The sequence below is a fragment of the Megalops cyprinoides genome, chromosome 12, assembly GCF_013368585.1.
Source record: "Megalops cyprinoides isolate fMegCyp1 chromosome 12, fMegCyp1.pri, whole genome shotgun sequence".
NCBI classification, from domain to species: domain Eukaryota; kingdom Metazoa; phylum Chordata; class Actinopteri; order Elopiformes; family Megalopidae; genus Megalops; species Megalops cyprinoides.
In genome coordinates this window covers 33,105,329-33,119,621 of record NC_050594.1, presented here as the reverse complement: position 1 = coordinate 33,119,621, position 14,293 = coordinate 33,105,329, and the positions used below count along the sequence as shown (strand labels likewise).

Here is a 14,293-nt window from a genome sequence, read left to right as displayed (position 1 = left end):
ATGATTATTTGCTGCTGCCAGTGTGTTGAAAGCCTCTGTTGGTGAGTGAATGTGTCCTCTCCAAAGCTCAGTTTTGGTTAAATGCCTTGTATGTCACAGCTTTGCGTACACAAATACACCAGGTAGACATCCTGCATAATATACTCACTTTTTGAGGCGTGAACAGTTTTGAGTGTGCTTCTTTTTGTGTGGTTGTTGCAAGACAGAAAAATGTAGCAGTTATATAAAATCATGAAGTCAAACTCAGAGCTCTGAGTGGTCACTCAGAAGTCTTCTTTGCATTATTTAAAACTTCCTTATGGAAATGGGAGTTCCTCTTTAAGCTCACCAGTGTGAGTTTCTGAGGGTATTGGAAGCATTTAGTAGTTCCACACATTATTAGGCGAAGGAGCCCTCCCCTGAGTCTGGCTCCTTCACATATCACTGTGGTAGGAACCTGTCACTTTTCATCCATTCAGCATTACTTTGATGTTACCATTGCTGTGCTCAGAGATCCCCCTTAGAGGTCACACCTGGTCATTGTAATTTGTAATGGAGCTACTGTTTGAAAAGTGGTAGACCTTTAACTATGTATTTAAAATCATCTGGAAATCTGTCTGCTGTGGTCATACTGAAATGCTTTCTCCCCCCCTCCACAGTTTGCAGTGAACATGTTCCGGACGTTGCCGCCTTCGTCCAATCCCACAGGAGCTGAGTTTGACCCTGAGGAGGATGAGCCCACGCTGGAGGCTGCGTGGCCACATCTACAGGTATTCCCACGGCAGCAGTCATTCCGAAACAGGGCTCATAACCAAGAAGTTGCAAGACAGACTCCTAGAAGGGGCACTGCTGTTGTATCGCCAGAGAAAGCTGTTTAGCCTGAATTGTTCAGCACATATCAAAGCTGTATAAATGGAAATATATGCACTGGATAAGGGTGGCTGCTAATGTAAGAAATTTAATGTGAAGATAAATTTGCGTTTCAACTAGCATTTGAAGTCCGTGTTTTGGCAACAGGAAGTTGTTACTGCAAGCAGGATTTTTGTCAGATATGTGTAGGTTTTAACTGTTTAAATATGGCATCCCATTTCACGCAGCCCATGCAAAGATCTGAATCTCCTGTTATAATTTTATGAATTAGATAAGTCTGCAGTGTATGTGGAAGACCAACATAATTATTATTTATCTGAAATCTTTATCTTCCTTTGCAGCTCGTCTATGAATTTTTCCTTAGGTTTTTAGAGTCTCCAGACTTTCAACCAAATATAGCTAAGAAGTACATTGACCAGAAGTTTGTGATGCAGGTAAGAGCACTAATCTTTTTGCAACAGAAGGTTGGATTTGAGTTGTTATTGCAGGCTGGATGTAAATGATGTCCTCTGTTGAACCACAGCTTTTAGAACTCTTTGACAGTGAAGACCCTCGGGAGAGAGACTTCCTGAAAACCACCCTGCATCGAATTTATGGCAAATTTCTGGGACTACGGGCGTACATCAGAAAACAGATTAATAATATATTTTATAGGTGAGCCACGTTCATGAATGTTTTTTTTCTCAGTTTGGTGAACATGTGCATTTTTGAAATCAGATGTTGGTGTATTAATGCATGAATAATTCTGTGTGAAATAAATGTATCCTATTGGTAAAATGATGTGTAAAACATATTTTTTGCTTATTCTTTAGGTTCATATATGAAACTGAACACCATAATGGAATAGCTGAATTACTGGAGATACTGGGAAGGTATGAGCTTTTTGCATATCGATTTGACCTATTCATCTTCTCAGCTGTCACCTCACCTTTGGTGCGATGTATAGTTGTGATGATCTGATGTGAAATGGAAATGTGCATCTCCATCACTGTGGTTCACCTCGCAGGAAGTAAAACTGGGTTAAGCTTTGAATTCATCCATGACCTTTATTTCAGTGTTTAAAACCTAACAACAAACACATGTTGTGAATGTTTTGTTTTTGTCTGACAACAGTCTTTAATTAAAAATAGTAAAAAAATAGGTTTTGTTTTTTTTCAAGGCTAGACGTTTCTCTTGAGATTGATTGTAACAGTTACATTCCTCAACTGTTAGGAATGTAGCAGGCTAAAAATGTTCCGTTTCCCTGAGAATTGAGAATAAAGCATTTATTCTCTGGCCATGTGCTTTGTCTTTGGGGACTTTACAGATGCCAAATCTTATGATTCCTCTGCACAAAGGCACAGCTCTTAAGTGTTTGTCATGTTTGTGTTTTTGTGATGCCCTACACCAGCATGTGTTTCGGTACTATTTTTGGCTTGTTTTTCTTCCTTTTGAAACTTGCGGGTTTCAGGGTTTGCTCCATTTAGCCTCTTTTTGTCTTCAAAAGTGATGTCACTGCCATTGTTTTTTGCCCCACAGATTGACTTTTTCCCCTTAGTAGGGTGAAAACATGTTTTCATACTATATTACCTGGGTTATTATCCTCATTTGAAATGCTTCACTTCTCCTTCCTTTTTTTTCCTCTTACAGTATAATCAATGGGTTTGCCTTACCATTAAAAGAAGAGCACAAGATTTTCCTTTTGAAGGTTTTGTTGCCTTTGCACAAAGTCAAGTCACTTAGTGTCTACCATCCACAGGTACGTTTCTCTCATTTGCTGGGTCAGTTATGACATAGCGCTTGTTGTGGATTCAGGCCACCAAAAAACATCATAGGAGGGCTTGCCCTTTCAGTGGTGCTGTCTGAAGTTAAGAGCAGCCAGATGGCATCCAAACACCTGCGGTGTAGTGGGAGGGGGAAGCACCCAGCTTAGACTCAGCATCCTAACTATGTTTCTGTGACACGGCACAAACAAAACGTGTTGGCCACCGCTACACGCCTGCAGCTGTCCCGGGGATGTCACCACCACCGTTGTTAGCATGTGTCCCCACAGCTGAAAGGAGCAAATTAGTCCACTTTGAAATAGCACTGTCAAGATTTTTTTCCCTGCCCTGAAGCAATCTGTGTGTGCTGACTGCATCATTGTCCCTGTATTATTTGAACTCATAATTTGTCATTGGCTAAAACACTTCATTCATTTTGCCATATGCTGTATGTCTGTTACAGTTGGCGTACTGTGTGGTGCAATTTCTGGAGAAGGACAGCACTCTCACTGAACCAGTAAGTCATCATGAGGTCATTCTTCTTGACAGGAAGTCCTCTTCAATGTGGCAGTAAATCTACTGTTTCTAGTGCATGTTTTTCACATTCTTTTGTGCTACAGGAAGTCATTATTGAAAGGAAAAGAAAGAGAAAGAACAGAAACCTTGTTTAGTTATGTTTTTCTTTTCCTGTCAGTATTATTTCTTGTGATAACTTTGTATCATGGACTCATGGATTCGTGGAACATATCACATTGAGAGCTGAGTGTATCATCTCATGCCTGTTGTTTTCCTGTATAAATGATGCACAGAGCTAAGTATGGTGTTTTGAATGTGCATAAATACCATCTGTTTTCCTTTACATTCATATGCAGACCCACTACTTGTCTTTGTGTCACTGTGGTGTGTGGCCCTCTGCTTAATGGTTCTCTGTCTGATAGGTGGTTATGGCCCTTCTCAAATACTGGCCAAAGACACACAGTCCAAAGGAAGTGATGTTCCTCAACGAGTTGGAGGAGATCCTGGATGTCATCGAGCCGTCTGAGTTTGTCAAGGTCATGGAGCCGCTGTTCCGACAGCTGGCCAAGTGTGTCTCCAGTCCGCACTTCCAGGTGAGAGCCTCTCTGCTTGTTGTGTACCTGTGGAGGTAAACGGCCAGTCATGCTTTTCTAAGGAGATTTTGTGAGGTATCTTTAAGGCGGTATGTATTCACCCATCCCCTACTCATCTCACTGCTTTTGATAATTAGTGATGGAAAAGTAGACTACATAATGGATGGGGTTCCATATTCTGTCAGTCACTAATGTAATGCCAAAATACTTCATTCACCATGGCAAATCACTTACTGATCCAAATCAGGGAGTTACTGATATGATTGCTCCACCTATTTTGGGGATTGATAAAACCCTACTCTCTCATAATTTGTGATGAGAAACATTAGTGTTCTTGGTTATTTAATTCAGTCTCTGGCAGCAGGTGAAGTGCTGATTAGAATGGACTGTGGACTGTGGTATTCAGGGGTGTGCATTTGAACTCCATATGAGAGGCCCTTGCTTTTCCTTCGAGACAGCTGCTTGATCTCAGATGGGTGAAGGTGCCTGTGCTAAGTAATTCAGTGATTCTAGTGATATTCTAATTAATTAGAAAGACCTTAAATCCTGAAGGTGGAAACTCCAGGAACAGCCTTTCCAGGCACTCTATTTCTACCCTCTTTTTTACCATTAGTCAGAGGAATGTGTCTTTGTTTCTTGCTTCCTAGAATTATCACCAGTAATCCCTTATGAGTAATGATGTGAGTGCTTTGTTGCACCTGGAACCAGGCTGACTTCCTATGTTTACATTCTGGGTAATCTTTCAGTACCTCTTTTTGTCAGCCTGAAGGAGAACTAACTGTGTCAGCTCACCTCCCCAAAATGTCTGGTGCTGAAGTATTAACAAGCAGGCAAGGGAGGGGATTAATGCCTGTCTGTTTGTGGTGCATAATTCCAAAGCTGTCAGGAAGGAGGACATGTGACAGGATAAAATCACATTTAGTGTATATGCTGTTTACATGTTAATATATTGTGAAGTGGAGCTATTTATTAAGTGATCAAATGTTTTGATAGCTTTATTGGTAGCACACATGGCTATATCACTTTATATCTAATTCATCTTACAACCGTTAGCTTTATTGTGTTGTCAGTTTGTTAGCCAAATGAAAGCTTGACAGCTCCAAAAAGTACATTTTTCTCTACTCATGAGTCTAATCTAGTATTTCCCTCTCAAAATGTAATGGATAGCAGTCAAAGCCTCACAATGGAAAACAAATCAAGCCTTTTCAGGTACGCACAGCTAGCTCCCAGCATGACTTGGCCCAGCACACTTCTGCTCATGGAAAAGGATTACATGAAAGTGCTGTCCTGACTGATGGCTCCCATGCAGGTTGCAGAGAGAGCGCTGTACTACTGGAACAATGAGTATATCATGAGCCTCATCAGCGACAACGCTGCCAAGATCCTCCCCATCATGTTCCCAGCGCTGTACCGCAACTCCAAGACCCACTGGAACAAGTGAGAGCCGTGTTCCGGAACCACACCACAAATACATATCTACGGACAACAGGAAGCGCATGCAGTGTCAGGTCCTAGTGTTATGCCAGAGACAGACAGCAAGACAGGACAGCTGAATTTTGTTGTTCAGCAGTGTTAATTGTTAAAGTGAAGATTTCATAGAGAAATCTGGTCTCAGTCAAGTGCAAGAAGGAGATCAGTGCTTTATCTAGTCATAATTATGTTACTGACAGTTTGCACTAGTTGTTCATTGTTTGCATATGTAGTTCTCTTGGGTCTCTTAGTTCTCTTGTTCTGCTGGGTTCTTTGTCAGCTCTAGTTGGACACATGTATAGCAGAACCATAACTCTTAAAAATAATGGTGGGAATCCAGGATCCAGGACCTAGATGGTAATTCTAGCTTGGCAGTGCTAAAGAAAACATGTTGATTGTCTCCTTAGGCTTAAGAATGGCAGGGAAAACTTAACCCTTGTTTCCACTCTGTACCTCCCAGAGACATATCAGTAGTGTACACCTGTGACCTGGCCTTGCTGGGGTCCCTCTCAGGACTCACTGTGTCTCTGTCTCCCTCAGGACCATCCATGGGCTGATCTACAATGCTCTGAAGCTTTTCATGGAGATGAACCAGAAGCTGTTTGATGACTGCACCCAGCAGTTCAGGGCAGAGAAGAACAAGTAAGAGAGTCCAGGCCAGGGCAGAACCGGGGTTAATCAGCATACCTCCAGCGAGACTGGGTGTGAGATGGCACTCCCCTGAAATTAAGGGGCTGTTTTTAAAGAACATGACTCTATTTGGGTTCTCAGGAGTTCAAAAGTAGTGTAGTTTAAGGTTTCCATCCACAGGCCTTATGAATGACGTTTCATTCATTCATTCATTCATTCATTTCATTTCATTTTTATTACTGAGGGACTTTGATACTCTACCCTTTAGGCAATCCTGTTGAGATGTAGTAATTCACGATTCTTGCTTGAGTCCAGCATCCCCTCAGTTGAAATCGGTTGAATAACAATAATGGAAAACGCACCATATTGCACGTCACCACATGCATACACATTGTGTTACCATTGTAAACCTATTCCATCTACAGCATTATCCTGCTTTAGCCATGGTACACGGTGAAAAGGGCTTTTCTTCTCTGCTGTCTCAACAGAGAAAAGGCAAAATCAAAAGAGCGGGAGGAGGCCTGGATCAAGATTGAAAATCTAGCCAAATCAAACCCACAGGTGAGTATGAAGGGTGCCCAGACACCAGTCTTCTTTTTCTGCGATTCTCTGTCAGTCCCTCTATTTCACTCTTAGACGAGTAAGCCTACTTAGCTGTGACTTCATGGCTCCCATTGTATTTTAGACTTAAGCAATATGATTGAACTTAAGAATGATTTCTAGAATGTGATTTTTAGCCCTCCCAGTTCACTGCAGAATTGTAAATTAGGAAAGAAACCAGCCAACTCAGAATTCTCTTTCTATTAATGGAGCAGGGTGACCTTTCAAAATTTCCAATAAGCATTCTGTTATTATAATGCCAAGCATCTCTATTTTTAACTTGGCATGACGCGCTTGTGCCTTAAGGTGAATTATGTGGGGGTAGGTCACGAGTCTGGCTCATGGCATTAAGATCCACTCACTCCAAAACTTATTGCTGATTTCGCCGATGCGTGATGACATTTGCAGTTTAACAAATAGCCAAAACTTATTTTGAGCCAGCCCAGAGTGTCACAGGGAACCTTTACCGTCTCATTGGGTGGAGTTGCAGGCCCTAGTGGTCACATTTTTACCAAATGAAAGGATAATCCTATCATTTTCTAAAAATAAAGTATACCTGGGGTTGTAGTGGAGCACATTCACTGTAGAGCCTCAATAATGACCTGCGTATTCGGAGTGTTTGTGACCACCTCCATTACGTGTAAGTCATGCCCTTCATGGCAATCTACAGTAGGCAACAGTCATGCAGTAGCTCACTAATATTACAGTAGTATCACTGGTTTTCATTCTTAGGCCTCAATGAAATGGTCATGTTGCATAGCTCATTTCCTTTATGCTTTCAGTACATCCCCAACCTTTTATTAATTCTGTGATAACAGGGAAAATGGTTCCTGCATCCCACTGTCTTTTACTTTGACTCTGTCCTATTTGTTTAACCTCTTTTTTTTCCTCTCTTTCTTTGCTTGCAACTGATTGGAATGTTTTTTCACGTTTTTCATTTTGTTTCTGTTTGTTTTGTTTCACATTAGTTCCTTATGTATGTTGATTCCTCTGGCCTCAATAGTCCAGTAGAAATGGAGACAGATGGTCCATTGATAGAAGATGTTCTGATGTTAAAAAAGACTGTAGAGGAAGAAGCGACTCAGGTAAACGTGAGTTTTGTCTACTGATCTCTCCTCTAATCGTAGCTGTAGCTCTCACTGAAGGCTTGGCAAAACAGGCCATGGGCTGAGCACTGGAATCAATGACATTGCAGAGTGGTAACTGAATGCCCTGGGGGAGGGTGCTTTTTTTGCATGGGTTTGGAGGGGAACTGAAGCATCTCTTATAACCTCATCCGCTCTCTTGCTCACTTTAACTCCATTTTTAATAACACTCTCCATCCAGTTTCTGTAGGTGCATGCCTGGCTTGGTTTGCCTTCTTGAAAGAAAGGGGAGAAGAAAACCCTTTCAAATCAGTTTTGCCCTAACTCATCAGTCAGTTGAATCCTTAAGTCAGGTGGTTTTTGAAGCTGGGTCACACTTTGTTTAAAGGCCTGCTATTGCTGTTGGGAAACAAGCCACACAAGGCTTTAGCGACAGTTAATTTCACACGGTTAAAAGGGCAGTGCACATCGCTGCCTGTTAATAAGTAACCAGCTGCAGATGGGAAAGTGCACGTATGCTGCAGAGGTATCTGTGCACGTGTGTGAGCCATTAGAACAGCACCACCAGGCCCTGGAAGCACAAGTGTGGCCTTAGGCAGGAAATGCGAGGATGAGGTGGTAAAAGGTGCAGGGGATGGAACCAAGGCTCTTGCCCAAAGCAGTTTGAGCCATCCTGTATTTGGGCCACTCTTACCAAGGCATGTCGGGAAACGGAGCGGCGGGAACACCTCCTGCCAGAGACCCCATGTCACTGGCCAAAAAAAAAAAAAAAAAAACGGGATGGGTCAAAGTGCAGTGCGGTGGGTGTGCCTGGCTCCGGTCAGGGAATGCGTGAGGCAGAGTGGTGACACTATCTCATTAACGCACCTTGTCGCTTGATGCTTCTGGGACGGAGAAGGGAAGGCATTATGGCAGAGCTCTGAAGCAGTGGTAGGCAGGATCGGCTGCTTCTAAAGGTGGGAGCCTGACATTCTGCACATTTCCTGTGTGAACCTGTAGAAGATTAAACTAAAGCTGAACAGATAGGATCAGGCACAATGCTGACTTGCTTTCTAAAAGTGTGCAGTTGTTTATAGTGCCATAACCTTGTTCAGAATGATGATGCTCATACTGTATTTAATTTGCTGTAAACTTATGCATTGGTGTCTGTGAGTGGTGAAATGAAAATGATTGCAGTTACTTGTGATAGGCTCAGCCAGTGTATTTTCCCAGGCCCACAAACACAAGTTCTTTTTTCCCCATGAGCATGTTGATAGCACTTTTTCAAGATTCTACACAGTAGCAGTCAAGAGTATGTCCAAAGGCTCTTTTCACAGAATGTAGTGACATCATATTCATCCAACAGACAGATGGACAGCAGCAGAGCTTCTCTCTGTCCAGTGTTCAGGTGTTTGCTGTGATAGGACTCTATCAGGGCTAATGCTTCAGCCATGCTTAGCTGCATCCTCCTACTGGCCTACTACATCTATCTCTCTGTATAAATCTGAGCAATAGGCATGATTGACACTGAAAGCTGGTAGGTGTCCATGTGTGTGCCCCAGTGCAGGGGGTGATGGGGAAAGACAGGTAGGGAAAATGCTGAAGTCACACCTGGGGAGGGTTGAATCGCAGCCTTTCATCCCAGCCTGGGTTTTGACTGACAGGCTCCTCCAAGAAGGAAACTGTTCAGTCACTGCCATCTTCGGCCAGCTTTTGCACCATAGAAGGGTGGGTCAAGTTTGTGGTTGAACCCCAGCCCTGGTGTGCCTCATTGAGATTGGTTGGTTGGGTGATTAACATGGACCCTACCACCCCCTGCCCCAACCAACCCCTCCCCTGCTCTCCCCCAGATGCAGAGAGACCAGCGGAAGGAGCGGCCCCTGGTGCGACGCAAGTCTGAGCTGCCTCAGGATATCTACACCGTGAAAGCCTTGGAGTCCCACCGCCGCGCTGAGGACATGCTGACCACACACGATGGGCATTAGACCCACCCCTTGCCCCTCGCCCCTCCCTACAGACCCCTGCACATGTAAAGTATTGGCATAGGAACGGTGCGGTGTGCCCTACCTGCCCACCCCCTCCTGCCCCCTCCCGCCCCCCGCACACTCCCTGCTCATAATGGTTTCTGCTTTCTCAGGTGGTTTTTTTTTTTCACCATTTCTCATTTCACATTGTTGTGTTTCCTTCACACAATCCACATCTTGAATGTTACTTGTGTTTTTTGTTTTTTTTTTGTAGTCCTTTCCTTCAAATGAAAGTGAAAAAAGTTTGGCTAATGATAGGCACACTCCACTGTAGGGAATGGTGTGGTAACATTAACAGGTGGAGAGCAAGCAGGACCAGAACAGGGAGGTGCAGCTTGTGTTTTTCCTCTCTTTCAAAGGGAACAAACAGGGAAAAGCGACAGTGGGGGGCGACTCTCTCCTCTTTCCATCCTTTTTCTTTCTTTCCCTAGGGACAGCTGCCAGTGCCAAGAGCGTTGTGTTCGTCTCGACTACATGTTGATGTGTTATTAGTGGGATTTTAACAGGGAAAGGGATGGGGGATGTCAGTGGAGTTTGTGTCCTTTCTTTTGGCATCAGACATTGTAATTAAGGCTTTTTTTTCCTCCTCCCCATAACACGTGCTGAAGACCAGCCTTTTCGAAAGTGGCTGTTACCTCTGGGTTTTAAAGAGAAAGAAGGAGTGAGTTTTGGTTTTCTCTAGACTCCCATTGTCAATAGTTTTGTGCCATACCACGTGCTTCTAATGTTTCTTTTGCTTTTTTTCAAGTGGTCAGATTCCCTAGGCATGAAATTTACAGAACACAGTTCAAATATTGGTGGTTCAAACAATGGTAGAACTCTTTCAAGAGGAGCAACAGATCGAGGGTCCAGTGTTAGGCTGCACAATAACTCAGATTACGGTGCAAGTCCTGGTCCACTTGTTTGTATAAAGTGTAAAAATATATATATTTTTAGTCATTTACAACTGGGTATCTCTGACATAAGTAATGTGTCCTATGCTTTTGTGCCACTTGAAAGACTTTGAGTCGTTCATTTGGGTTGTGAGGAGCCTCTTCCCCTGGGACAGGCGAGTGAGTCTGCCGCTACATGCAAGGGTGTGGTTCGTAGAGTCGGCAGGAGGAGAGCACTGAGTAGGCTTTGTCTGTCTATCGTCCCGCTTCCCTGTTGCTCCCATAGACAGAACATTCCACGTACCAGCATGCACCTCTTCACCAGTGAATTCTAACCCAGCCCCCCCAGCTCATGTCCTGAAGTTACCTTTTAAGTAGTGGCTGAGCCACACCAGGTGAGCTGACTCCTGCTGTGGCAGGAGACCCTGCGGCCCCCGAGTTCTTCTCTGGTCACAACCTCCCAGAGCATTAAACAGCCTAGAGTAGGGTATGCAGCACTAGTCCTCAAGGGTCATGGTGTCAGAGTTTGTTCTGCTTCAAATCTTGAATTGAGGTGGTTGTTTGGATTGCAGATCATTGCGTCTGGCGTTCCAGGTGTGAATCGGCCAGACATAGAAAGGTAACTAAAACCTGTAGGACCTGGACCCTTCCCTTTGCCAAAGACGTGCTGGTCACTGTATCACTCAGTCCAGACCTGCATGCTAGCGATACCTACAGTACGAAACGATACCCCTCAAAGAGGAAGCTCCCAGGCTACAGAGAGACATGGACCAGTTACTGAGCATCAGACAAAACAGGCAGTGTTTTAACTCCTTTTGGGTTTTTGGCGCATTTCAAGTTTTGCTGTGCTCTCTCCTCAGAGGTGCTTAGCCGCAGAGCTGAAAGGACTGTTATTTGTGTTGCATAAGTGAAGAACATGGCCTTTATTCACTTTGGAAAATAGTTTTCACAGTGCCTTTATTACATGAGAAAGATACGAAGATATTAGCCTAACAAAGATTTGGTATAAGGTTTTGCATTTGAACAATCTATTTCAAATTAGCTTTCAGTAGGTTTCAAATATACATGTGAGAATACTTGCTAGTAAATATACTTGCACATATAAGTTGACATAAGTTTGACAGCTTCCATGTTCGGTCTGGCCTTCACAGAAGCAGATAATATCCTGATGGTGAGGACCTCACCATAGCGCAGCCTGTTAAAACACCTAAACCACACTTCCTGTAAAACTTGAAGAATGTCTTTTATTGTTTCGTCGTATCCCAAATGAATCAATCCTGCTGTTGGCTGTGATTCACCTGTGTGTTTATCCAGCTTTTAGATTGGCTGAGGCTGTTCAATCCCAGAATGGCTTGCAAATCAAGGAGAGGAGCATGCTGCAGTTTTTCCCCTCTCTCTCCTTGGAGTATTTGTTTCTACTGTATACCATTGTTTGAACTTCCATTTCTTTAAACTGCTACTTCCTTTGGTTTGGATCTTCTGTGTGTCTGAGTTTTTAACAGAAGGTTGTTTGTTTTTGACTCTGCCCCCCCCCCCCCCCCCCTTTGCGCACTTAACTGTACGTTTGTATCTGGTTGGATGAGCAAGGTGTAAAATATTCCACCACGTTCAGCATTTATCCTTTTTTCCCCTTGAAAGAATAACATTCACCATCATCATTTATTTTTCCTCTTTAAAACAATGTAAGTCTACTGTTACGTAAGTCAATACTGTTTGAAAAGACATTTTCCCCAGTGCATTTTCTTGGGACAAGCTTTGCCTGGTTTTGCAGCAGTGGCACAGAAATGACTGAATACACACAAGAAAACAAAGCAGAAAAATGGGTTTTGGTGATTGTTTTTCTTCATCCAATGGCTTTGCTTCAGCATCTCTGGAGTTTTTTAGTTTTACATGTGCTTTCCAAAATACAATAACATGACAAGTGTCCTTTAGTATACCACCTGTACTAAATGGCTTCATTTAATATTGTACATATAATGTACTTTGTTTTATGTAGTGTTATATCTATTAAACGGTAGATTTCATATTTTGTACAAAATGGTCCTATGTACAGAATAAATCCTGAATAGCAACTGCAAAAGTTGGAATGTGGCACAGACTTTTTTCTTTACCTGTAATTATCTGCATTAGAAATGTTAAAGGTTCTAATATTTTTATCAGTTTGTAATTCTACAAAATTTGTTTCCACATTCAAATGTCTGTGAGAGGAATCTTCATACATTAGCTTTTATTTGTGTGCTTTTATCCAATTCTCAAGTGGTGTATATCTATATAGAATAAATAAAGAGAACATGTGGATTTTATATTTTCATCCTAAAACCAATTTCAGAGTGGGTTTGATTTATGAATGTTGTGTGTGTGCAGTTTGTCTTTCATGGTGCATGAAGGCAGTATCAAATTGAGATTTGCAATTAAGGTTTTCTCTGCAAAGGATAAGGACTGGAATGAGTTCTCCACGAGTCTCTCAACTCTCAACTCTCAACGAGATATTCACATTGGGGACAATTAAAAGCCCTGTCTGAAAGGGCTGGTCATTAGTGTGTTACAGATTGTCATCAGCACACACTTCATACACTGACACAGAAATTTTGAACACAGGCATCCTCCCTTTAATTGTAAGATAACATTCATTCTTGATCTTGAAAATGATTATGATACTTTTTCACAATAAATAGTAAATTTATTTAAAATGTTGAAAGAGACAAGTGTATATTGACAGCAGCAATGGGGAACCTTTAAGTGCTGCAATATGGGTACTCTAACGTATACTATTTCCTTTGGGAGTGCAGATACCGTAAACTTCAGTTTCAGTTTGAAAAAGGGGAGGAAAAGGAAAGCCCCAAAGCAAACAACTTGGTGTATGAAATCCTCTTTCACACATGACTGTCATGCCCAGAAGCCCCGTGAGTCGCCAGGAAATACCATGACGTGTCCATTCCAGTCATTTAAATCGTCATCGTTGAACACGCCGCGGCGGTACAGAAGTAGACTTCCCGTGCCCTACGGGCTAGCTAACCAGGGTTCCTCCGCTCCACTTAAAAGACAAAATCTATAAAAAGACGTCTGCTTGTCCTCACCATATGAGTCATCAGGGTTCCAGCCCAGCGGTTGTTTTCACGCATGACCTGTTGGTATAGTGGTTTCACGATTTCGTAGTACCAGAACGACAAGTCTGTGACATTGTCCACTAGGGGACGCCAAATACGCGTTTAAGGGTTTGCATACAGCAAACATCGCATGCTGTTTGAGTTTTATACAATATAAATGTAGCAAAAAAAGAAAAAAGTGAACACTCACAGGTTATGAATGGGAAATTCTCTGTCAATAACGTAATTTTTGTTTTAAAAAAGTCGTTTTTACCTCATTGAGCTAATAGAAAATCACATTAACACTATTTTAAATCGCGATATATATACACATATATGATATGGTCGCTATCCGATTCAAGTGTGGTAATATCCCACAGTCTGACCAAATGAATTGTCAGGGGCAGGAGGGACTTCTTTTCGTGAGCTACGTAAGGAATTTTTGTACTTCGCAAAGAAAGCTAAACGAGGTAACTACATCCCAAGACGTACCAAATTCTGGCATCATTCTCGGCAACGCATATTGTTGTATTCTTGTATTATGCTTCCGCCGTACGGTGAAAATGCCCTTTCTGTAACCCTAACTCACAATGCTGGACTACGTGGTAAAACACGGGGTCCATTTCGGTGAAAATAAAAATATCATTTCTTCAACTCATTCAAACATGAACTCAAAAAACCTATTTTTGCTAATCTTGGTGATACCAGAAACTGAAATAACTGGAATATAACATCTTTCATGTAATTTGAAATAATTCTGCGTTTTTCGCCCGAATAGACTGGTACATTACGACCACTGTTTGGATACAAACCATTCTGGTCATTGCTATCCAAACAGTATATCAGA

At 42.4% G+C, this 14,293-nt stretch overlaps 1 protein-coding gene across 6 annotated transcripts in view; it reads left to right on the top strand.

The window, feature by feature from the left end:
- The window catches only part of ppp2r5ca (protein phosphatase 2, regulatory subunit B', gamma a), a 54,227-nt gene extending 41,766 nt beyond the window's left edge, over nt 1-12,461 (top strand). For 2 of the 6 annotated variants that reach the window (XM_036541685.1, XM_036541688.1), the window contains 12 exons: nt 639-749; nt 1,191-1,283; nt 1,373-1,503; nt 1,662-1,721; nt 2,479-2,587; nt 3,055-3,108; nt 3,530-3,700; nt 5,010-5,137; nt 5,711-5,812; nt 6,289-6,361; nt 7,369-7,485; nt 9,315-12,461. In XM_036541685.1, the coding sequence (XP_036397578.1) occupies nt 639-749; nt 1,191-1,283; nt 1,373-1,503; nt 1,662-1,721; nt 2,479-2,587; nt 3,055-3,108; nt 3,530-3,700; nt 5,010-5,137; nt 5,711-5,812; nt 6,289-6,361; nt 7,369-7,485; nt 9,315-9,449 (1,284 nt within the window). In that variant the 3' untranslated portion in view covers nt 9,450-12,461. Of the gene's footprint in view, nt 1-638; nt 750-1,190; nt 1,284-1,372; nt 1,504-1,661; nt 1,722-2,478; nt 2,588-3,054; nt 3,109-3,529; nt 3,701-5,009; nt 5,138-5,710; nt 5,813-6,288; nt 6,362-7,368; nt 7,492-9,314 lie in introns of all 6 variants that reach the window. The other 4 variants (XM_036541684.1, XM_036541687.1, XM_036541686.1 and 1 more) reach the window with 2 other exon arrangements.
- Nucleotides 12,462-14,293: the final 1,832 nt, after the last annotated feature.